Source organism: Aythya marila, assembly GCF_965140915.1.
Source record: "Aythya marila genome assembly, chromosome: 4".
NCBI lineage: Eukaryota > Metazoa > Chordata > Aves > Anseriformes > Anatidae > Aythya > Aythya marila.
Window position 1 is genome coordinate 74,158,618 of NC_139045.1, and position 22,521 is coordinate 74,181,138.

Below are 22,521 nucleotides of genomic sequence, written 5' to 3' on the forward strand. Positions count from 1 at the left end.
GGTAGGAGGCCGGGTACTGGGTGGGGGCCACCCCGACCCCACAGCCCCCCCCTCGCCCCCCGTAGCCCCCGGCCATGGCTCCCCGCGCCCCGCTGCTGCTGCTGCTGCTGGCCCTGCTGCTGCTGGCGGGAGCCACCCGGGGCCAGCACTGGTCCCACGGCTGGTACCCGGGGGGCAAGAGGGACCTCGGCGCCCCCCCGGGCCTGCAGGTAGGGAAAAAATCCCGGATTATCCCCCTTTAGGTTGTTTTGCCCCCCAGATTATCCCCCCATGGGATTATTCCCTGGGAATAATCTGGGAATAACCTGGGAAATCCCTCCCCGACCGGGATTATCCCCATTTTCACGGGATTATTCCCCCTTCCCATGGGATTATCCCCCTTCCACGGGATTACCCCTTCCCATGGGATTACCCTTCTCTCGGGATTACCCCCCCTATACCCGAGATTACCCCTTCCCACAGAATTACCCCCTCCCTACCTGGCATTAACCTGCCCCACTTGGGATTACGCCCCCCACACACCCGGGATTACCCCCTCCCACGGGATTACCCACCGGGATTACCCCCATATTACCCCCTCCCACGGGATTATTCCCAGATTCCCCCCTCCCCACTCGGGTTTGCCCCTCCTCCCCTGGGATTAACCCTCGAATTACCCCCTCCACGGGATTAACCCCCCGGATTATCCCCCTTTAGGTTGTTTTGCCCCCCCAGATTACCCCCCCATGGGATTATTCCACCTGGATTATCCCTCCCCTCCCGGGATTATCCCCCCTTCCATAGGATTACCCCCCGGATTTCCCCCCTCCCCGGGATTAAAACCCCGGATTACCCCCAAATTACCACGTATAACCCCGGATTACCGCGGATTACGGCCGGATTACCCCGGATTACCCCGGATTACCCCCTAATCTCTCCCCCCCCACAGGTCCCAGCCCCCCCCGGGCCCTGCCGCCCCCCCCCGGGCCGCCCCTTCCCTCCTCACCCCGCCCCCCCTCCGGGCCTCTAGCCCCGCCCCTCCCGAACTACATTTCCCATCACGCCCCGCTCCCACCCCCCTTCCCCTTCCTCCCTCCTCATTGGCCGCCGCTTCCCGCCTTCTACGTCACATCCGTCCCCTCCCTCCGGCCGCCATGCTGCGGGCGCTGAGGCGCTGCCGGCCGGGGGCGGTGTCGGAGGCCGCGCTCGGCCCCGGGGCCGGCTCCGGGCCCGGTTTCGGCCTCGGCCTCGCCTGGAGCCCGCGGTTGGTGCCGGCCCGGGGCCGCAAGACCCGGCACGACCCCCCCGCCAAGGCCAAGGCGGCCCGCGTTAAGCTGCCGCCGCCCGTCGACCCCGCCGAGCTCGCCGTGGTCACCGAGCGCTACCGGCAGCACCGCGCCGTGCTCGGGGCGCTCCGGTACCTGGGGAGGGGGCTGGGGAGGGGGTTTGGGGCTGCTGTGGGGATGTTGTGGGGTTGTTGTGGGGTAACGGTTTGGGTATGGGGCTGCTGTGGGGCAAGGGTTTAAGTGTGGGGCTGCTGAGGGGTAATGCTTTGGGTATGGGGTGGTTCTGGGCGTGTGGCTGGATATGGGGCTGTTTTGGGGTAGTGGAGGGGTTGGGGGGGTGGTGGCTGTGGGATGTGGGGCTGCTGGGGGGTGGGAGTGGGACAGTGAAGTTTCTGTGGGGCAGGGGGTCGGGTTTGGGGCTGCTGTGGGGCAAGGGTTTTAAGTATGGGGCTCCTGGGGGTAATGGTTTGGGTATGGGGTGGCCCTGGGGCTGTTCCAGGGCGTTTGGCTGGGTATGGGGCTGTTTTGGGGTAATGGGGGGTTTGTATGGGGCTGGCTGTGGGGTATGGGGCTGGCTGTGGGGTGTGGGGCTGCTGGGGGGGGGTGGGAGTGGGACAGTGAAGTTTCTGTGGGGTAGGGGTTTGGCTAAGGGGCTGCTGTGGGGCGGGGGGTCGGGTTTGGGGCTGCTGTGCGGTAAGGGTTTAAGTATGGGGCTGCTGGGGGGTAATGGTTCAGGTATGGGGCAGCTCTGGGGCTGTTTCAGGGCATGTGGCTGGGTATGGGGCTGTTTTGGGGTAATGGAAGGATTGGGAGGTGGCTGTGGGGTGTGGGGCTGCTGGGGGGGTGGGAGTGGGACAGTGAAGTTTTTGTGGGGTGGGGATTTGGCTGTGGGGCTTCTGTGGGGCAGGGGAGCAGTTGTGGGGCTGCTGGGGAGTAATGGTTTGGGTATGGGGCAGTTCTGGGGCTGTTCCAGGGCGTGTGGCTGTGTATGGGGCCGTTTTGGGGTAATGGAGGGGTTGGGGGAGGGTGGCTGCGGGGTATGGGGCTGGTTTTGGGTTTGCAGGGGTGGGAGTGGGACAGTGAAGTTTCTATGGGGCAGGGGTTTGACTAAGGGGCTGCTGTGGGGCCGGGGGTTGAGTTTGGGGTTGCTGCGTGGTAATGGTTTGGGTATGGGGCTGCTTTGGGGCAGGGGTGCAGCTGGGGGAGGCTTTTCCTGGGCATGAGGCTGGGTATGGGGCTGTATTGGGGTATTTGAGGGGTTAGGGGATGATGCAAGGGGGCTGTTTGGGGGCGTTGTGGGGTGCTGAGCTCCCCCCTCCCCACGGCAGCTGCATGTTCAGGGCCGAGGTGCTGCAGCGGCAGCGCGAGGAGCGCCAGCAGCAGGAGGACTCGGCGGCGCTGCGGGAGGAGCACCGGCTGCTCATGGCCTGGAACGAGGCCGAGAACGCCCGGCAGCGAGCCCGCAGGTTTGGGGGAAACAACGGGATTTGGGGCTTCGCCCCCTAAAAACCCCAGCGGGGCCAACGAGGGCTCCCTCCCCCAGAGCCGCTGCGTTTATTTTATGTGTCTACAGCCTTGCAGAAACGCTTTCTGGGGTCGTTTTGCTTCACTTTAAGATTTTTTTTTGTTATTTTTTTTCCTTTTCCCACGGGGCAGAGAGGAAAGGACGCGGAGGGAAGCGGAGGAGCGGCAGAGGCAGAAGCTGCAGGCGGCGGAGAGCAAAGCCAGGCAGCTGGAGGCCTCCCTGCGCCGCAAGGAGAGCGCCGTGCTCCGCCTGCAGGTACCAACAGCATGGCAACCCCGGGGGGAGGGAGATGAAAATGGGTTGATTTCCCGGGGATTTGTGTCGCCGCAAAAATCGGGCTTTCCAGGAGGAAGCCAAATCGTTCCTCACCCCCGAGAACCTGGAGGCGCGCATCGAGGAGTGCCTGGACAACCCCCGCAGCTACAACTTCGCCATCGACAGGGAGGGCCGCGTGGCCAGGCGCACCCCGCTGTCCTAACGGGGCGTGGGGACGGGACCCTCGGCCTCTCCCCGCTCCCGCTGCCCCAAATCAGGAACGGAATCGTTGGACAAACGGGGGCTGGGGAAAAAGGGAAAGGGAAACGCTCGGCCGTGGGGTGGAACCGCGTCGTTTCGAGGCGCTCTTTGTCCTCCTGCTCTGGTTTCCTGCGCTCGGTTGCTTTTGATTTCGCCTCCTGCCGTGGGGTTGTGCCCAGAACTCGTTGCCCCGCCGCCCCCTGGTACCTGCCCACCCCGTGTGTGGCACGAACGCCGTGTGCCAGCGGCCTCACGCGGCGTTTCGGCCCCTCCAGTAAACCTGGTCTGCGATATTTTGTCAAAAAACACAGATTCGGTGTGTTTTGTTGCGTGAAATCCTTCCTTGCTCGTGTCCTGCCCTGCTGGGAGGGCTGCCGGGCAGCCTCAAACCCTCTTTTAAATCAGAAATCTGCTCTGGGGACGTCTCGATCCTGTTTCCTTCCCTTCTGTGCCCTGCAGCACCCCCTCAGGGGCAGAGCTGGCTGCTCCCCTCTGGGTTTTATCCCACAGCTGCTCCCTTGGGGCTGCCGGACCCTAAATCCCATAACCCTACTCCCTGCCATCAAATCCCCTACTGCAGGAAATCCCCTTCCAGCCTTGCTTCCACCCTACCACCAGCCCTTTCCCTCCACCCGGGAGGGATCTGAATCCTGCAGCCAGCCCCCGAGAAGCCCCCACACACCATTTTTATTCTCCACAGCATTTTATTTCTCATTCAAAGCTTTGTGGGGCCGGGCTCCTCATCCTCTCCCCCGGGGCTCTACGCGAACAGCGCCTCTTGCTCGCAGGCTGGGTCGGCCACGCAGCCCTCTGCCGGGGAGAGAAAAAGGGAGAGAGAGAGCCTGGCGTGAGCGAGGCAGCACCTTTTTTGCTTCATAACACGAAGCAGCACCCTATTTTTTTTATGGGGTCACAGCAGCGAGGCCGTGGGGCAGCATCACACCCCAAAAATCCGGGGCTGCCAACCCAAAACGGAGTCAGCGGACGCTACAGGAGTCTCGCAGCCCGCTCTGCCTTGCTTTTTAGGCTCGAAACCATCCCCTCTCCCCCCTCTACCCCGTTCCTATGGGGTTTGGGATCCCCCGGGGGGCTCACCGCTGCTGCAGCAGATGCCGGGGGCGGCGCAGTTGGCCCCGTCTCCCCCGCAGGGTTTCCTCCCGGGCTCGCAGGGCGTGGGCAAGAAATTCTCCTCGCGGCACCGCAGCGTCTCCGGGGTGCCCAGGTAGCAGCCCAGCTCCTCGCCGCAGCAGATGTTGGGCCCGAAGCAGCGCCCCTGGTTCCTGGGGCCGCAGGGCAGGCACTGCACGGGGTGGAAATGTGGTGGCAGAGGGGCCGCCCGCTCCCCCCATCCCATTATTTTTTTTTTCCAGCCTCTCCTCGCCCCTAAAATCCGCTCCGGGCTCAGCCTCACCTCCGTATCGTGAGGGATTTGCCTCGGGAGCAGCACAATCCTCTTGGTGCTCGGTTAATGGGGTGCTGAGGTGCTGTTTTCACCCCTAAAACAGCCACCCTATAAACCCCACACCCAATTTACCCCACTGGAAGCGTTTTTCCCCAGCTCAAACAGCATTGGGGGTGAAAACCACTCCTCCTTCCCACCTCTCCCTGCGCTGCTATGGGGCCAGCCCTCCCTGCAGGAGCCACCCGACCCCAAAACCATTCCTAAACCATTCCCCACACCTCACCTCAGGGATTTAGGAAAATTTGGAGCAGGAAAAGATCCCACAAGAGGGTAGGGAGGAGGAGAGCAGCCAGTAGGGCCCTACCTTCCTGATGTCCACATCCAGCGCGGCGCGCTTGCCCCCGATGGGGCAGTTCTGGATGTAACAAGCCGAGGAGAGCGCCAGGAGCCCCAGCAGGCAGACGGCGAGAGCTTTGGAGGGCATGGCTGCGGGGTCGGGACGCTTCTGGGGCCTCGTGGCGGCCGGTTGAGGTATTTATAGGGCCGCCTGCTGCTTAGCATGCCGCCGGCGTGGTCACCCGTTTCCCCTAAAAGCCCCGAGGCATTGGTGTCCACACCCGGGGCCTCGGTCGAGGACGTGAGGGCAGCGCCGTGGCGCTCATTTGCTCCTTGGCGCCCGTTCTGGCTGCAGGAGGGGGGTTTAAGGGGGTTGTGGGGTTGGTTTTGGGGTGAAATCTTGTGGTTTTCCACCTCCGGCCCCCTCAGCAGGTGGGCTGCGGGTTCCTCGCTTCCTGTCCCGTTGGGGTTGTTGGGGTTGGAGGAAGGCGTCCCGAGGGCTGTGGGGTGAGGAGGGTGAGCTTTAGGGAGGCTGTGCGCTTGGCCCTATATAAATCCCATCTGGTTTGGGGGGGGGAACAGCCCCATAGGGCTTGGGGCTCTGTGTTGGGGTGTGAAATGCGGTGTCTGGTCCTTCCTGCCCCCCTCTGCCTGCTGCTCAAGAGCACAGCACCTCCAGGCGACCCCAAACCCACCCCAGCTACCCAAAACCTTATAGGAAAACACCTGCAAACCCCAAATCCCCCCGAAACCTCATCGTCAAACACTCCAAAAACCCCAAATCCCCCATAACTCCCACCCTGGAGCCGCACACGTGGCTCCAGCACCCCCCCGAGCCCCAACCTCCCCGCCTTCGTTACCGCAATTAAGAGCTTCCCGGCTTGAATTAATTCCCCGGCAGCTCTTACGTCTGCGGGGAGCGTGACCCCGAGCCCTGCCGCCGCCTCCTTAATCAGGGAGCACGACCCCATGGCCTCTGATTAGTGGGGCCGCGGGTAACGGGATCATTGGGGTCACTCCATACGGCCCCCGGAGGTGCGTGGGGCTGACGTGGGCAGCCAGGATGCGGCCCCCTGGCCGGAGGAGCTCCACCTCCCCCGGGGACCCTATAAAGGACAGCCGGCCCCACACGCGGCCATATACCAGCCCAGAGGGACTGCAGGAGGGACGCGGCTCCGTTTGGGACCACGGACCCCAAAAACCCACCCGGAGCGAAGACCCCGTAAGGGTAAGAGACTTGGGGGGTGACGTGTGCCCAAATATCCCAAATTTATGGGGGAAACGTGCAGGGGGCTGGTGGGTGAGCAATGGGATCGCTGCGGTGGGAAGGTGAGATGATTTTGGGGGATTGTGGTTAACGGGGAACCCAAAGCTTGCAGATCTGTGGTGGTTTTGGGGTGGTTTCTTGCTTTTTCTTCTATTTAGGAGGTGAGACGGAGCCGGTGTCACCACCCGAGGGGCGCGATGGGTTTGTGCGGTGTCAGCCCCAGGACGGAGCTGGCTGTACCAGGAGCTGAACCCCAAATCTCTGCTTCCCGAAGGCACCAGAACCCCAAACTGCCCCCACAGCGGGGTTTGGCGAAGAGGTGAGGTGAGGGTGACACCCTGGGGATCGACCCCGTCCCAGATCTGCGTGTGCCGGGGGAATTGGGGTGGGAATTGGGGTTGCAAACCCCACAGGCTGCCTCTGCCGGGTGGGCTTCTCCCTTTTAGGGCTGGGAAAAATGTGGCAAATCCCACAGCCAGCCCAGTAAAATCCCTACAACCAGCAGCTAACCCTCTGAGGTGGAAAATCCCAATGAGAACAGGACGAGAGGGATTTAGGATCGGGGCTGCAGCCTCCGCACCCACCCCCCTTGGCCACCCCGGAACCCACAACCGCATCCCCAAGCTTCTGATGTCCCCTTCCCATCCCGTCCCCATCCCTGCACCCCACACGAGGCCGGCACAGTGCAAGAGGACATTTATTGGGGTTTTTTATGTACACAATGGGGGCGAGCACACGCGTGTGGCTCAGAGGCCGGGCTGCTGCTTGCCCTGCTGCCGGCCCGCCAGGTGCATGAGGCGCAGCAGCAGGTCCCCGGCCGAGCCGTCCAGCACCGTCAGGTTCTTCTCCGCCTCCTCCTCCTCTTCCTCCCTCTCGCTGCCTTCCTCCAGGCACGCGGCGTCCACGGCGCAGGCGTCTGCGAGGGGGGAAAAACAGTGGGGACGGAGTCAGGAGCTGTGGGGTTTTAGAGCCCAGCACCCGCGGAGCTGTAGGGTTTCGAGCCCGAGAGGCTCCAGCTCCGCTTTTGGTGCTTTTATTACGCAGGGAGCAGGGCTGGCGGGGTTTTTTCCGTACCCAAACCCCCCAAAAGCCCTACCCCGACCCCGTATCCCCCCTTTTTGGGTTCCCCCACCCCGTTACCAGTGCTGCAGCAGACGCCGTTGGCGGCGCAGCGGCCGCCGGAGCCGCAGGGCTGGCCGGAGGGCTGGCAGGGCGAGGGCAGGTAATCCTCCTCGGCGCAGCGCCGCGTCTCCGCCGTGCCCAGGTAGCAGCCCAGCTCCGCGCCGCAGCAGACGCCGGGACCGAAGCAACGACCTCTGTTCCCCGGGCCGCAGGGTAGGCACTGCGGGAAACCCCACAGCTCAAACACCCCGACCCCAAAAATCAAAGGGAAGGGGCTCCAGGCCTGCTCGGAACCCCTCCACGTCCATAAAAACCCCCCCAACACCTCCGAGGTGGCTCCCCAAAGCTGCTCCCAGCACGATTTCAGCCCCAATCCCGCAACCCCACCACTTCCATAGCCCTCAGGCACCCTCCCCACCCTACAAACCCACCCTACCTGCCGTAGGGCCGCGTCGGCCAAAGCCCTCTTGCCTCCCCGGGGGCAGTTCTGGATGTAGCAGGCGGAGGAGAGGGCGAGGAGGCAGAGGAAGGAGAGGGGCAGCGAAGGCTCGGCCATGGCCGGGGGTGCTCGCGGCGGTGCCAAGCGTGCGGGGAAGGCGCCTGCCCTGCGCTTCTGGCCCCCGGTGCTGTGCCGGCAGCTATTTATGCCACAGCCCGAGGAGGAGGAGGAGGAGGAGGAAAAAAGAGGAGGGCGGGTTGGTTTTGTTGTGTTTTTTTTTTTTTTTTTTTTTTTTTTCTTATTTCTTTTTTTTCCTGTTTTCCCAAATCTCATCCAAGTGAATCCGTAATTGAGGTGATTCAGTGCAGGAGCGCAAGCGGCGCCGCTCGGGGCTGGCAAATCCCCCCCCCCGAGCCCGGGGGCTGCCCTTTTTCTCCCCCCTTCCCCAAATAAGTGGCCACGGGGAGGGGAAGGGCTGTGGGTTAGTTTGGGGTGAGGGGTGAGGGTTTTAGGGCGATGCTTTGGGGAGCCAAAACCCCAAAGAGGGGGAGAGGACGCAGGTTTGGAGGCGCTGGTGTGGACGGTGGTGGGTTAGCAGGGCTGCTGGGCTGGGGGATGAGAATTTGGGGAGGGATCCGGGTTTAGGAGGTGAGGATTTGGGGTGTCCCGGCCCCGGTGGTGATGAGGAGGGGCTGGTTTTGGGGTGCTAGAGGAGCGGGGACAGCCTCTGGGCTGCTTTTTTCTCATAGAAGGGGAAACTGAGGCACAGAGGGCTTGGGGCAAGGCTCAGCCTCATCCCACCCCGTGGATTTGGGGCTGCATCACCCCAGGGGTGTGACGGTGCTGCCCCAGGAGGGGGGCAGCGACTCATTAAGGTGCAGCCTTAATGACCAACATCGTTAGCTCCCACCACGTCCCCCCGAACCCGGCCCTTCACGCCGCTCACAGCAGGGGCCGGACCCGCTTGCGTGGCAAGGCCGGGGAAAGTGCAAAAATGAGAAAATTCGAACAAACAAACAACAAAAAAAGCCCCGTGTGGGGAAAGTTTCCTTTCAAGCGCCCCAAATGTCAGGGCTAAATTGGGCAGCGGCGTGCCACGCTCATGCTCGGGGCTCTTCAGTGCCGCGGCGTGAGGCTGGCAGTCGCCCGAGCGATCTGCATTCAAATGACTCTGTGTCTGGAATGATAACGCGGGAATCTGAGATTAAAAAATGTAATTAGGCTCTTTAAAGCCGGGGCAGGGGGGGTGGAATGAAATGTTGTTTTTTTTTTTTTTTCCAAGTGGCGGAGGCCGCGCCGCCGCGCCGCGGAATCACTTAGGGGAATCAAGGGGATGGGGTTGGGAGGGAGGGAGGCGAAAAAAGGGATGGAGGGCACGAAAATTGGGTGTTGGGGGTGTGTGGGGTGATGCAGCCCTTCACCATCCTGTACATCTCCCTGTCCTGTACCATCAAACAGGGCTGCACGGGCTGGAAGCTGTCCTGTAGTGCCCACGGAGGGGAAATAGGGGGGATGAGAGCTCGGAATGACCCCACAGGACACAGAGAGAGGTTCCCTGAGCAGGGGGCAGCCCTCCCACCACCCCTTCCACCTGGCTGAGTGCTCATTTTCCCCCCCCGTGAAGCCCCACGGGGTGATAACTCGTGCTCAACCCGAGCGAAACGGTGCCAGGCTGAACCTCTGCCCGCTGGCAGGGCTTCCCGAAAAACTTCTGGGCTGCGAGGGGGCCTGGGAGCGAGCTGGGGCGGAGGAGGTGCGAGCGCTGAATCACGCCTGGGCGGCTCACGGCGCGCACAGCAGCACGCAGCTGGCAGGGGTTTGGCTGCCGAAAAAAATGGGGAGGTTTTGAGGAATTGGTTTTTGCCCCTTTTGGGCAAAAAGACCCTTTTGGGGGTCTTTTGAAGCCGGGGGCTTCACGTCTTTGCTACAAAGGGTGGGTATGAACTCGGCACGGCTCGAAAGCCACAAAATCGCTGAGCTGCTCAGCGAGGGGCTGCCTTTCAAGAGAGAATCACGGTGCTACGGGGAGGTGATTCAGCCACAAGCTCCTCACCCCAGAGAAACCCTCAGAGAACAGCGGAGAGAAACATCAGCAACCGAGTGGCAGCAGCAAGGGGGGGGCTTCCAGGTGACAAAACCCTCCGCTGTCACCTCACCCAGAGACAGGATGGAGCTGAGTAATTTTCCTTTGGCTTTTTCCCGAGCAGCTCGACAAGGAGCAGAGCTCCTCGCAATTTGACAGCTGAGCGGCGGTCCTAAAACCCCGAGGCTGCTTCGAGGGCGCCCAGCTCGCCTCCCCGTCTTGCTCCAGCTTTTTGCAGCCCGTTTATTCGGTGCTCTGCAAAGAAATTCCCCAGGCGGCGTCGCGAATCGTGAGCGGCGAGGCCAGTTACGAGGCGGGGCGCGGGGCTGCCGTGAGCCATGGTTTTATTAAGGCGTAAATGTCTGCCGGCCACGCCACGGGGACCGAGAGGCGGCGGGTGGAATGCGATGGCTTTTCTACAAGGGGTCCCTACGAGCAGGGGGAGGCGGCGAGCCGCGTGAGCCACCACGAGGACTCAGCTCACCGAGTATTTAAACAGTTTTTAACTCCCCGGGAAGCGAAAACTCCCTGCCCGAAAGGCACCTACGCTACCGGCTGAGCCGCGGGGAGGGCGGCGCTCGGCTCTGTCTAAATACAAGTTCCTCGGTAAAGAAGCTATTTATGGCTTTTGTTACCCTCGGCGCGCTGCTCTGACCCCCCCCCCAGCTACAATTCCGTGAGCACGAGGAGCCCCAAATCCTCTCGGCGACGCCGGGCTGAGCGCAGGCTCTCCAAAGGCCGTCGTCCTCGCGTGGAGCAGCAGGGGCAGCTCCTCGCTTTCTCGCCCTGCCGGCGGGTTAGAAGTGAACCCTCCTGACGTCCTGCGTGGCCACCGAGCGCTTGCAGCTCCCGCACGCCACGGCCGGGGCTTTCTGCTTCTCGGCCAAGCAGGGGCGGCACAGGAGGTGGCCGCAGGGGAGCTGGTAAACGGGCTCCGTCTTGAAGTAGGGCGAGAAGGTTTTGCCGCAGGAGGCGCACCCCTGGCTCTGCCCGCTCCTGCCGTGCTCTGCGAAGGGAAAAAGAGAAGCTGCTGGGTGGCTGTGCTGCTCAGGACCAAGGGAGGTGCTCGTATCTCAGGGCCACAGGGTGGTTTTTGTCTCTCTGCCGTGATCACGGGAAGGCTCTGGCTTGTGGGAGAGGGATTTGTGCCCAGGAGGGGCTGGCTCAAAGCAGCGTTGGCACCGTCGGGCTTTTAATTGAGGGGAGGTGATTGCAGAGCTCTTCACTTCCACTGAGACAATTTTATTGGCCTCCCTTCCTCTGCTCTAGCCCTCGATTTCAAATCGCGTTCCTGTCACTTGTGAAGGGCCCGGCTCGCTCAGCACTCAAATAGCAGCAATTTGAAAGGGGGCAGTGAAAAGCTTAATGGGAAAAAAAAAAAATTACCAGTGAAAGCTGTGAGACAGCCAGAGCTACTCAGGGAGACGGCACGGGGAGCTGCACGCCCCCAGCCCTGCCTCGGGGCCACTCGCTCAGGGGGAGGAGAGGAAGGCAGCGGAGCAAGCACCGGCTGGTGGAGGGCCATAAAAAGGCCCTGAGCATCCAGCAGAGCTTCAGAAAAATCATTTGGGGCATGCACACGCAGCCAGGGCTGTGATCAGGGCACCTAATCACCAACCTGGTGGATATACACGCGTGTATTCACACCTGCTGGCATTCTGGGTGCAAATTTGGCTTCCTGGCCCCAAAAGACGCCGAGGAGCAGCTCAGCCTCCCCCGTAACCCCGCTCCCGGAGGTGCCGGCCACTTACCGAGGCCGGAGGCGGCGTTCCACGAGGTGCTGCAGCCCCCCTCGCCCTGCTGCCCCTTCAGCAGCTTGGCCGTGAAGGACGGCATGGAGCTGAGTGCCGAGGTCAAGGCCATGTCCAGGCTCTCCGAGAGTTTTTGCTCGTGGGGGATCGCATCTGCGAAGGGAAGCAGAGGGTTGAGGAGCTTCTCGGCCGGTTGGGGGGTTACACCAGCGTTTCGCCCCATTAATTAAGACCTCATTAAGCAAACCTGGTGTCTGCAGGGCTGATTTGCTGAATCCACCTCCCCCGGGGAAGAGCTCATGCAAAAGAGGAGTGGATTCTAGCAAAAGGCATGGAGGAAAGAGCTGGACGGTTATTAGAGGATAAACCACGGGAGGGAACAGATCTCTGGGGGAGAGGTGTGAGTCCCCTCTGCCTGTCCCCCCCCCCGAGATGCCAGGCACCCCCTGAACCCTGCAGGGAGCACCCCGAGCCGTGCAGCCCGGGCAGGAGCCGTGCTTCACTCGGCTTTTCGAGGGATTTATCTCAGGGCTGCGCCTCGGGGCTGCTCTTCTGGAGCTTTCCAGCCAGCGGCGCTGCTGCCAGATCTGACACACGCTGAGGGAGGCGAGCAGCGCCCACCTTCTCCTCCTCCAGGCACATCGCACCTCCTGGATGTCTCCTCCAAGGAGCCCGGGGGAAGGTTTGGGATCTGGCTGTGCAGGGAAACGCTCCCAAAGCTCAGCCTCCAGCCCAGGCACGGCCCCACGGGTTTCTTTTCCTGTTAAAGTGCATTTTTTTTTGCTGTTGCATGAACAAACTGGGTGCCTGGGCTAAGAGGTGTATAAAATAAAAAGCCAATTTCACATCGAGCTGTGTGTTATGAAAAAAAGGTGGCCTCCACCCGGCTGGCGGCTTGAAAGCAAGGAGAAGGGAAGTAAAACCTAACACAGCGATGAGCCTGGAGGGGAGAAAATGTGAGAGAGAACGGGAGCAAACGGCCCCAGGTTGTGCTGGGGAGAGAGGGGGTGGAAATGAGGCGATGAACCCGCTGCCAGGCCGTCTGTCAGCAGCAACACGCGGCAGCCTCGGTGCTCCGCGGGGATCTCAAACCTCCTGACTTAAAAAAAAAAAAAAAACAGCCCCGGGGCTGTCAGGCCACAGCGAGGTTAGGGAGCCCGGTACCTGTCGAACAGTCCATGTGGATCAGGTGCGACTCAGTGTCCCCTTTCATTTTTTTCGCACTGTTCTCTGAGGTAGGCGTGAGGAGCGAGTTTGTGGAGGAGAAATAGGGCGGCGGCGCGGGGCTGGGCTCCAGGCAGTCCAATTTCCTCTTCAGGGAAGCCGCGGTCACGCAGGAAGGGACCAGCATCTCGGGGGCGTGCGCCCTGCCCAGCAGGTTGGTGCCGGGGATGCTGTGCTGGAGGAGGAAATGATCGATCCTGGCTTTGAGGGTGGGGTGAGGCAGGGGCTGCGAGTGCTGGCTGAAAGCCACGCCGGTGAAAGGGTCGCTGGGCACCCTGCCCCAAGCCGCCTCGCTCCGGTTGCATTTCTCCAAGGTGCTCTGGTCGATCACCTTCCCGGAGGGCAGGAGCACGGGGAAAGTCATGATCTCCAGGGTGATGGGATCCAGGAATTCCTCGGGGATGTCCTGCACCACGTCCACCAGCTTGCGGAGGGCCTGCCGCTCGCCGTCGCTGCTCCCCAAGGGCACGCAGTCGCTCTCCATCGGCGTCCAGAGCTCGGGTTTGAGGCCACCACCACCGCCACCGCCCCCATCCTGAGCGAGGCACTGCGAGGCCACCTGAAAAACCCCCTCGATCACCTCCTGCGGGCAGGATTTGGCGGGCTGCCCCCACACCTCCAGCCTCTTGATGCAAGGCAGCCCGCCCCCGGCCACGTGGGTGATGCAGAGCTTGAGGTGCGAGACGTTGCTGAGCGAGGAGGGGCCTTTGTTCCACAACTCTTGCGAGACGGAGCCCGGGTAGGAGCCGACGGTCTCCAGCTGGTGGAAAGGAGGCCTCGGCTTGAAGCCCCGGTGCCCAAACGTCACTTTGCTTTGATTTTTTAAGACTGCTTTGCCCACCAGCGTGAAAGTGTCTTTATCCGACAGGGGCTGACCGGCCAGAGCTGAGAAATGCCCCTCGGAGCTTTTATTGCACGAGGTAGAGGTGTAAACTTCGAGGCCGGAGAAGGTCTGGTAGCCTCCGGAGGAGATGTCGACGTTGATCCTGCAGATCTCGACGTTGAAGGGGAAGGAGATGGTGACGTGGACGGGGGGTTTGATGAAGTACTCGCTGCGGAAGCCACGGTTCCTCCTGGCGAGGTCCTCGGAGATCAGGTTCTCCACTTCGTAACCGTCGGCAGAAATCTGCATTGCAAGAGAAAAATGAACTTAAGACAAAGCAAGAAAATTAAAAAAAAGAAATTATTCTCATAAGGACTTATTCTTAAGTCAGCAAAGCAGGAACCCTGGCTGTGGTTTCACGTGTAGCTGGGATGAGAGAGGAGATCCAGCCCCGTCTCTGCCCCCTCTCTGCTGCCTGGCCAGTGGCTTGCAGAGCCGATTTCACTTGCTGTAGGAGCGGAAAGTCATGGCTGGGTCGTGGTTTCGGCTGGGTGGGTGAATTAACAAGGCCTGGAGGGGTTTGGAGAGCTGGGAGCAGGGCGCTGGGGAAACGGGAACCTTCCCTCTGTCCACTGGTGAGATGTGTCAGCTCCTCCTGCCCCGTGAGGGCGTTCTCTGAATCTTACCCACCACTCGTTTACCCAAAAAAGAGACTTAATGAGGGAGAATTGCTACTCAAAAGTGGCTTTTTAACTAAAAAAAGGAGGTGGCAGCCGAGAGATTCTGATGATGCTGAGCAAAAACTTGCGGGTTCTGATCAGAGCACCTCCAACAAACATCGCCAAGAGCCGCACGCTCAACTGGACGAGGGGGAAGCGGCAATCTTGCGGGGAAAAAACACATCGAGAGTCAAAGCACGCGCACCTGGAGGCACATAACATCGCCTCGTTATGAGATCCTGCGAAACGAGGGCGCTTCCCCCTCCGCTAATTGGCGTGCGCCACGTTGGAGCACTCGCGGAAGGCCACACGGTGTTCCGACACCGAGCAGCAGCGCTGCCGTTAATTAATCCGAGCACGGAAAGGGCAAAGCAAGTTTTGAAGAGCAGCGTGGGCCCGCTGGGAAATCTCCCCCGGCTGAATTTTTCCGAGCCCCGAGCCTCCCGGCTCCGTTTTCCCTCCATGCGAGATGCAGGATCCCAAAGCAGGCGGCGGCTCCCGCGTTCAGATCCCTCTCTGGGCTGCCCAGATCTTACCAAAAAATGGGAATTTGTACGAGCTGCCCTTGTTGTGCCTTCTCAGGAAAGCCCAGCAGGCTATAATAATTAGCCAGCCTGCTAATTATCACCAGTAAGCAGCAAAAAAGCCTCCCCAGGCATGTCAAGGCAATTCCACCTAGCCCCCCACCCCCCGAACCCCCCCCGTTTTTACATTTTACCTTGTTGCAGTGAATTCGGGGCTTGAACTGGGGGAGGCAGACGTTTATCACCATCTTTGCAGCCGGAGAGGGCTCCCTCTGGGCATCAGATTCAGCTTTGAAAAGAAAAAAAATAAAAAAGAAGGCAAAATAAGCGAACATCCGTGAAAAGCTCTCGTGTAAGACACCGCGCAGCTCCCACGTGCTGGCTTTGGACCAAAATCTTCATTTTTGTGCCCATTTTCTCCCCACGTGCTGCATCCTTGTGCTGCCTGCAGAGGTTTGGGGCAGGACCCGCGTGGCCGGGACGCGGTGCTGCCTGCGGGGGGGTTTCCATCAGCTTCTGAACCCCCCTGACCCCTGGCAGTGGGAGTGAGAGCTGAGGTTTTTGTTCCAGGCGCTGGGAGAATGAAAACTGCTTTTGGGTTCGTTCTGCCCCCGCTGCCTCGCGGGTTCCTTCAGTTCCTTTTAGCCCTGAGGTACCCAAAGAGCAGCCCGCGCTGTTCCCTTTCCTGGAACGCCCCGAGATGCCCCTCAGCCCCATTTCTGATCCCGTCACCTTCCTGGGCTGCGATCCTCTCCCTCTCAGCGGCCACCCGGGAAAGCTCCTAAAGCCCGAGGCCGTTACCGAGGTCGTGGCCTCCGTCCTTATCCCTTTCCAAGCCTTTAATCACCTCTGGCAATTAGCTCCTCGAGGCAATTAGCGGTTAGAGGGTGAAACCAGCAGCCTCCAGAGCTGGGACGTGCCACCCCGTGGGGACACGGCCCCGAGCAGAGGCTCCAGCAGCAGGACTCGAGTCCCCTCAGCACAGAATTCACACTTTGGGGTCACAGCGCCCCAATTCTCAGTGCCAGCCTCCGCCCCGCTGCTCGTTTCCCACCCTCTGCCCCATTAATTTGCTTATTTCTCCTAAAGGAAGAGCTCAGCCTGCCCGGCAGCCCTAACTGAGCGGTGCTGGAAAGGGGACGCACGTCTTCCTGACCCCAATCCCCTAAAAACCACCCCAATTTTTTCCCCCAAAACCCCAAGGGCAGCGACACGGCCCCGCTCTCCGAGCAAAACCCACCCGAATTCACTCAGGGCAGAGAAAACAAAGCAATTAGAGAGAAAAATGAACACGAGAGGAGGTTTTATTCGCCACGGAAGCATTTGAGGTTTGCTGGAGCACGGCAGAGCAGAACGAGCGGACGCGCCAAGGCAGCCTCAGCTCCCGAAAGGGCTGCCAAAAACGTAACAGAAGCCCGGGGGGGGGATTTAAATCAGGAGGGACGCGGCGCTAGGGAGCCCCACGGAGCAGCGCGGGGTCGAACACTTTGTAGTGGAGGTAGCTGAGCTTCTCCGAGCGCGTGCGTTTGAGCAGGGGGAACCACTCCCAGAAGGGAAGCTCCAGCACCACGTAGCCCAGCAGCCGCAGCTGCCGCCTCTTCAATCGGTGCAGCCCCAGCAGCCGCTTGGAGAGGTAGCAGTAGTGGTTTCGGTTGGACACCTGGATGGCCAGCTTCACCCCCCCAGGCTGCTGGGGCGGAGCGGGAGAGCTGGAGGCATCCACGAAGCCCCCTGGGGGGGGTGAAACGTGTAAAGAGGTGCTTACGGGACCAGATCTGCCTGAAAATGGGGTTTGTGGGGCTTGTTTTTCCCCCCTCGGCTCCCAACCAGGAGCTGTGGCTTCGTTTTCCGCTCCCCGCCGAGGCTGGCTGCTCCCTTTCCCCTTCAGGAGCTGAGCCATCAGGTCGTCCGTCAGGCTGACCCCGATGTCTCGCAGTTCCCTCCCCGCTGAGTCCTTTAGGTTGAAGGGGACGGGGCGGCCGTCGGCGGCCAGGTGCACCTCCAGGTCGGCCGAGCGGGTGTGGGGCAGGATCATGTGGCTCTTGACGTACTCGGGGCCGCCCAGCACGCTCTCCAGCAGGCTCACGGCTTCCACCATCTCGGGCCTGACGAAGATTTCCTGCTGGGCGAAAGCCAAAACCAGCCGGGTCACCTCCTGGGAGAGCTGAGGGCTGAGGCGGCTGCCTCGGTAAGCCGGGCACTCGATTTCCACGCTCCTGCCGAGGGTGAAGAGATCCTTCCCCAGCTCGTATTTACTGTTTCTGGTTTTCTGGACGAAATCCTCGCTCAGAGCATAATCGATCAGCTCCTCGGGGAAGCGCCCGACGAAGGCCAGGCCGAGCAGGCCGGTGAGGAGGTGCTCAGGGAACCTGTCGAACTCCCGCAGTTTCCTGCGGGTGTGCTGGATCAGGCTGGAGTAAAACTCCTCCTCGTTCGGGGGCTCGTAATCCAAGCAGCCGAAGGACCAGAGGAACTTGGCGGCGTCCTTGCTGCGGCAGTAAGCCACCTTGGAGGGCAGCGCAGCGGCCACGGCGGCCAGCACGGCCTCGTCGTAGTAGTGCAAGGAGGAGCAAGTGAGGGCGACGTGCATGAGGCCCTGGACGTTGGTGGCGGGGATTCGGGGCGGGATCACCTTCCCCAGCTCCCTGAGGAGGGGCAGGTGATCCAGGCGGGCGTAACGCAGCAGTTTGAGGACGTTGACCAAAGCGTAGGTGCTCATCTCCTCCAGCTCCGGCGTCACCCGCTCCGCGATCCTCCTCACCAGGCGCTCGGGGACGGCGCTGAGGGATTTGAAGAGCCCCAAGCTGATGGCTCCCACCTCCTCCAGCGTGCAGGCGTCCAGGTGCTTCCAAATAACGCCCTCCAGCTTCTCCACCAGCTCCGGGGGGGCTCTCCTGCCTTCGCCGATGATGTAAAGGAGCTGAACGAGCTGGGGCAAGGCCAGATCCTTGCAGCTCCTGGCGGCGTAGCTGAAGAGGATGGCGAGGTAGGAGGGCACGGCGCGCTGCAGGCAGCGCCAGCAGTCGGCCACCAGCAGCAGCTGCTCCAAGCTCATGGCCCAGGCGCGGCGGCAGAAATCGCGCTCGCAGGCGGCCAGGAGGGGGTGAGCGGGCGGGACGCCCAGGCGGACGCAAGCCTTCAAAATTTCGACGAGCTGCGGGGTGGCAAAGCTCTGGATCTGCTCAACAGCACAGCGGGACAAGGCGTCGAAGCCGGGCTCGGCCAGCAGCGCGGCGCGGCGCTCCTCAGGGAGGCGGCTGAGCTTGTGGAAACACTCGGTGATAGTTTCGGGGTCCTGGCTGCCCCTCTGAGCGGTCACGCCGAGCAGAATCGCCTCGGCTTCTTCCCCAGGGAGGGTCTCGAGCGGCTCGAACCTGTCGTAGCAGAGGGATTTGTACTCGGGGCGCCCCCGCTGGAACACGCGCGGGTCCTCCTTGGAGTCGTGCAGCTCGCTCTGCTCCTTCTCCACCTCCTGCTTGGCCCGGAGCGGGGTTTTCTTCCTGTGGAGGGGCTTGGCCAGGGCATTTCTGGCAGGTGGCAGAAGCTGGGAGGAGGCAGCAGGGACAGCAGAGCTGCTGGGAGCATCCCTGAGAGCCTGGAGGCTGCTCCCGGCCTTGCTCCTGGCGTAGGCGGCGGGGTTGTGCAGCACCCTGTAGCCCGGCGGGGTCAGCAGCTGGATGACGGCGCCTTTTTTTGGGTTCTCCTCCTCCTCCTCTTCCTCCTCCTTCCTCCAGCCGCCTCCCTCCTCGGCTTTGCAGGGGGCTGACGAAGTCAGGAGGGCGGCGGTCACCCTGCTCAGCCTCGGGAAGCGTCGGCGGACGAGCACCGTGGCCATGGCTCGCAGCTCAGCCGGGCTCTGAACCGCTCACGGGTACTGCAAAAAGGGCAGACGGAGAAGTCAGCGGCTTCCAGCGGGCACCGAGCACTTTGGCACCAGTTCCTGTCGGCCACCGGGAGCCGGGTGACTCCAGGGATTCCCCCACCGGGCTGTAGGGCAGCAGGAGGCACCCCGAGACTCTAAATCAGCAGGCGGGCACCGCCAGATACAAGGAATCTGGCAGAAATCGTGGGATTTCAGGAAAAAATCCTTTTTGTAACAGAGCCCAGCTGCTTTTCTTTCATTTTAAGCCACGAGAACACGTTTCTGTGAGACAGGGGCAGCTTCAGGAGGGTTTCTGTACTGAAATGAGGCGCTCTGCTGCATCAAGCAGCGCCCACAGGGCTGTGGAAATACCCACGGCTGCTCTGCCGCTGGGTAAGGGGCACCCAGAAGGAGAAACGTGGAGCAAAGCAGGGGAAAAAAAACCACCACAAATCACCTCAAGCCGCGAGAACTCGGAGAAAAGCTTCACCCTCCGGGCACGGGAGCCAGCTGCGGGGAGCGGGGAGGCTGGAAATGCCTCCCCAGCTCCCTCCTGAGCCAGCCGCAGCCGAAAGGGCGAGGATGAGACATTTGTCAGGAGCCGAGCTCCGCGCTGCCAGCCCGCTCCGGCTGCCAGAGGAGCCCGTTCGCCACCAGTCGGATGCTGAGGGTGGAAAAAAACAGCCCCGGGTCAGCGCTGCGTGCTGCACGCCCTCGTCTCACCGCGTGTGGCCAGCCCCGGGGTGTGTTGGAGCGGGCAGCGCCAGCCTCCTCCTCCTTGTTGCTGCTCCCTCGGCACGCAGGACATCGGGTAAAAGGAGAAGCAGAGCCTGGGAGAGCCACAGCAACGCAAAACCTGTGGAATTCTGCTCTCCTGATGCGTGTGTGGGGGGATAAAGCCTTTATAAGCCTCTCTGCAGGCTGCTCCCTCGCCGGGTGGTTTGACTTCTGTCTCAATGTGGCTTTGCTGCTGGCTGAGGGCAGGATCTGGGCACGGAATTGTGGAAAAAAAGAGCGTGGGAAGGTGGGAAGGGCCCCGTTCAGCTCATATAAACGGCTGCTTGTGTTTAATTCCCCCCCCGCTGGCTGTCACGGCCAGCTGGAGCTGCCCACAAGCAGCACGACGCCGTCCTCCTGCGCCTGGAGCCCGGCACAGGCTGGGATCCCCTGGCTGGGGAGGGAGATCCTGAGCCCTGCAGCACCTCCAGCTCCCCCAGCCCCTTTTGAGGAGGCTGCAGAACTCATTTTGGACGAGGTGGGGTTTATCTGACCCAGGATTTCTGCCCTGACTGCGTGCTGCACGCCCTCTGCTCATTTTGCTGTCACTAAGGGGCAGGCAAGCAGCACCCAGAGACACAACACTCCTCTAAACCACGTCCTGTGCGCTGCAGGGAGCTGCTCTGAGCCCACCTACAGCTCCCTGCTGCTCCCCAAACACCCCTCACGGGACCACCAGCCCCGCTTCGGAGGCAGGGAGCCAACCTCCTGCTGGCTGCACCCTGCAGGCGAGCAGCACCCGCTGCTGGGGGCGCACCCACACAGCTGCGTTAAGCTCTGGGACACCTTTGGGAAGACATTCTGCACGGAGAACGTTTCTGCAGGGAGAACATTGCTTTTATCTCCTGTTCTGCAGCAGGAGCACGGCGGGATGAGGCTGGCAGGGCCGTGACACGTCCAGCACCTTAGAAAAAACACGTGAGGTCGCTTTGTGTGTGGCTTTCACCCATCTCCACGCCTAAATCTCGGTGTTTCGAGCCCCTGCAGCTCTCCTCACGCCCTCACTGCCCAGTTTCCCCCTCCTGCACCCGCTTTTTCTCCTGACGCCGCGCTCCTCTTCTTCGGTTAGATGGATCCGGGCTCCTTCACGTCTCCGCGCAGAGCTTGCTTCAAATAAAACCCCTCCTCACAGCACAATTAACGCTGCGAGACCTTAACGAGGCCCAAGCGCCAGGCCCAGCCCCCACCGAGCACCCCCCAAGGCCGGGGCCGCCCCCTCCCCGTCCCCCCGTCCCCACCCCTGACAGAAATATCCCCTCATTTCCCCCCCCAGCACCTCCCCGGGCACTAATTACCCGTTTCTGTCATTAATTACCCGTCATTAATTACCCGCCCCCCCTCACCCCCCCCGCTCACCGGGCCCGGCGCTGCCGCAGCCGCCGCCGCCGCCCGCCTCCGCCGCCGCTTCCGGGTGGCCGCTGGTGACGCACTTCCGGCCTACGGGAGCCGAGCGGGAAAGGGAGGGAGGCCGGTAGGGGGCGTGAGGGTAAAGTCACGTGGGGGGGTGGGTGAGGTGGGGTCACGTGACGGGGTCCTGCGCGGCCTCGGGGGGGGGTGCCGCCATGTTGGGGAGGGCTGAAGGGGTGGGGGGAGAAAAGCACAAAATCACAAAAAAATCACAAAAAAAAAACACCAAAAAAATCACAAAAAATCACCAAAAAAATCACAAAAAATCACAAAAAAAAAAAAACACAAAAAACCCACAAAAAATCACAAAAAAATCACAAAAAAATATCACAAAAAATCACCAAAAAAATCACAAAAAATCACAAAAAAAAAAAAAAACACAAAAAATCACAAAAAATCATAAAAAAATCACCAAAAAAAATCACACACAAAAAAAACACCCAAAAATCACAAAACACACACACACACAAAAACACACACACACACACACAAAATCACAAAAAAAAAACAGCATTGGGAACGCCCCGAGTTCAAAGAATCACAAAATTATTAAAGGGGGAAAAGCCCTCCCACATCACCTGCTCCAACCGGCCCTCTACACCTCACCCACGTCCCCAAGCACCTTCCCTCAAACACCCCCAGGGATGGGGACGCCACCACCTCCCTGTCACCCCATCCCCACCCCTGACCGCTCTTTCTGACAGAAATGTCTCCTCATTTCCCACCCGAACCTCCCCTGCCACAACTTGAGGCCATTCCAGAATCACAGAATCACAGAATTTCTAGGTTGGAAGAGACCTCAAGATCATCGAGTCCAACCTCTGACCTAACGCTAGCAGTCCCCACTAAACCATATCCCTAAGCTCTACATCTAAACGTCTTTTGAAGACTTCCAGGGATGGTGACTCCACCACTTCCCTGGGCAGCCTGTTCCAGTGCCTCACAACCCTTTCAGTGAAGAAGTTCTTCCTAACATCTAACCTAAAACTCCCCTGGCGCAACTTAAGCCCATTCCCCCTCGTCCTGTCACCAGGCACGTGGGAGAACAGGCCAACCCCCACCTCGCTACAGCCTCCCTTGAGGTACCTATAGAGAGCGATAAGGTCGCCCCTGAGCCTCCTCTTCTCCAGGCTGAACAAGCCCAGCTCCCTCAGCCGCTCCTCGTAGGACTTGTTCTCCAGGCCCCTCACCAGCTTCGTCGCCCTTCTCTGGACTCGTTCGAGCACCTCCATGTCCTTCTTGTAGCGAGGGGCCCAAAACTGAACACAGTATCACCATTACCTGTGAGAAGAGGCCGCCCCCCACCTTTAGCCCCAGAATCCCAGATATCATTATATATCAGTGTTTTATATCAGTGTTCCCACCATGCTCCCGTTAGGGCTGCGAGGAGGCTGTGAATCACCTCGTATGGCAGCGCTGCTGTGTCCAAGATGTGGGTTTCCCTCGTGGGGCCATCTCCAGCACCATTCCCCGTGTCCC

General features: G+C 60.9%; 4 protein-coding genes across 10 annotated transcripts; 1 reads left to right on the forward strand and 3 right to left on the reverse strand.

The window, feature by feature from the left end:
- The first annotated feature begins 1,123 nt into the window (after positions 1-1,123).
- On the forward strand, positions 1,124-3,612 carry MRPS26 (mitochondrial ribosomal protein S26). Its single transcript, XM_082759757.1, has 4 exons — positions 1,124-1,396; positions 2,594-2,731; positions 2,922-3,045; positions 3,137-3,612. Exons 1-4 carry the CDS (start codon positions 1,134-1,136, stop codon positions 3,266-3,268), a joined length of 657 nt encoding a protein of 218 aa, XP_082615883.1. The 5' UTR covers positions 1,124-1,133; the 3' UTR covers positions 3,269-3,612.
- Positions 3,613-4,346: 734 nt separating this feature from the next.
- LOC309877898 (neurophysin 1-like) lies at positions 4,347-5,438 on the reverse strand. The gene is made up of 2 exons (XM_082759759.1): positions 5,073-5,438; positions 4,347-4,606 (listed from the first exon to the last, which is right to left on the reverse strand). The coding sequence occupies exons 1-2, from the start codon at positions 5,190-5,192 to the stop codon at positions 4,370-4,372; spliced, it is 357 nt and encodes a 118-aa protein (XP_082615885.1). The 5' UTR covers positions 5,193-5,438; the 3' UTR covers positions 4,347-4,369.
- An 854-nt stretch (positions 5,439-6,292) lies between these two features.
- On the reverse strand, positions 6,293-8,030 carry LOC309877897 (vasotocin-neurophysin VT). The gene is made up of 3 exons (XM_082759758.1): positions 7,870-8,030; positions 7,452-7,653; positions 6,293-7,227 (listed from the first exon to the last, which is right to left on the reverse strand). Exons 1-3 carry the CDS (start codon positions 7,987-7,989, stop codon positions 7,058-7,060), a joined length of 492 nt encoding a protein of 163 aa, XP_082615884.1. The 5' UTR covers positions 7,990-8,030; the 3' UTR covers positions 6,293-7,057.
- A 1,950-nt stretch (positions 8,031-9,980) lies between these two features.
- Positions 9,981-21,051, reverse strand: UBOX5 (U-box domain containing 5). Of its 7 annotated transcripts, XM_082760041.1 has the most exons (5): positions 20,992-21,051; positions 15,191-15,285; positions 12,871-14,056; positions 11,707-11,859; positions 9,981-10,961 (listed from the first exon to the last, which is right to left on the reverse strand). In XM_082760041.1, exons 2-5 carry the CDS (start codon positions 15,242-15,244, stop codon positions 10,753-10,755), a joined length of 1,602 nt encoding a protein of 533 aa, XP_082616167.1. In that variant the 5' UTR covers positions 15,245-15,285; positions 20,992-21,051; the 3' UTR covers positions 9,981-10,752. The 7 variants fall into 7 exon arrangements, with proteins under 7 accessions (XP_082616167.1, XP_082616166.1, XP_082616165.1 ...); XM_082760040.1 differs by lacking the exons at positions 9,981-10,961; positions 11,707-11,859; positions 12,871-14,056; positions 15,191-15,285 and adding an exon at positions 16,255-18,870 and having other exon boundaries at positions 20,992-21,037; XM_082760039.1 differs by lacking the exons at positions 9,981-10,961; positions 11,707-11,859; positions 12,871-14,056; positions 15,191-15,285 and adding an exon at positions 16,255-19,522 and having other exon boundaries at positions 20,992-21,027.
- Between the last annotated feature and the right edge of the window lie 1,470 nt (positions 21,052-22,521).

Excerpts from the sequence above, each read along its gene's own strand:
- LOC309877897 (XM_082759758.1), bottom strand. The coding sequence starts at position 7,989 with ATGGCCGAGCCTTCGCTGCCCCTCTCCTTCCTCTGCCTCCTCGCCCTC. Across the intron at positions 7,654-7,869 it reads CCGACGCGGCCCTACGGCAG|TGCCTACCCTGCGGCCCGGG; the intron begins GTAGGGTGGGTT and ends GGTTTCCCGCAG. Across the intron at positions 7,228-7,451 it reads CGGCGTCTGCTGCAGCACTG|ACGCCTGCGCCGTGGACGCC; the intron begins GTAACGGGGTGG and ends CCCCCCTCGCAG.
- LOC309877898 (XM_082759759.1), bottom strand. The coding sequence starts at position 5,192 with ATGCCCTCCAAAGCTCTCGCCGTCTGCCTGCTGGGGCTCCTGGCGCTC. Across the intron at positions 4,607-5,072 it reads TGGATGTGGACATCAGGAAG|TGCCTGCCCTGCGGCCCCAG; the intron begins GTAGGGCCCTAC and ends CACCCCGTGCAG.
- UBOX5 (XM_082760040.1), bottom strand. The coding sequence starts at position 18,831 with ATGGCCACGGTGCTCGTCCGCCGACGCTTCCCGAGGCTGAGCAGGGTG.
- MRPS26 (XM_082759757.1), top strand. The coding sequence starts at position 1,134 with ATGCTGCGGGCGCTGAGGCGCTGCCGGCCGGGGGCGGTGTCGGAGGCC. Across the intron at positions 1,397-2,593 it reads GCCGTGCTCGGGGCGCTCCG|CTGCATGTTCAGGGCCGAGG; the intron begins GTACCTGGGGAG and ends TCCCCACGGCAG. Across the intron at positions 2,732-2,921 it reads GCCCGGCAGCGAGCCCGCAG|AGAGGAAAGGACGCGGAGGG; the intron begins GTTTGGGGGAAA and ends CCCACGGGGCAG.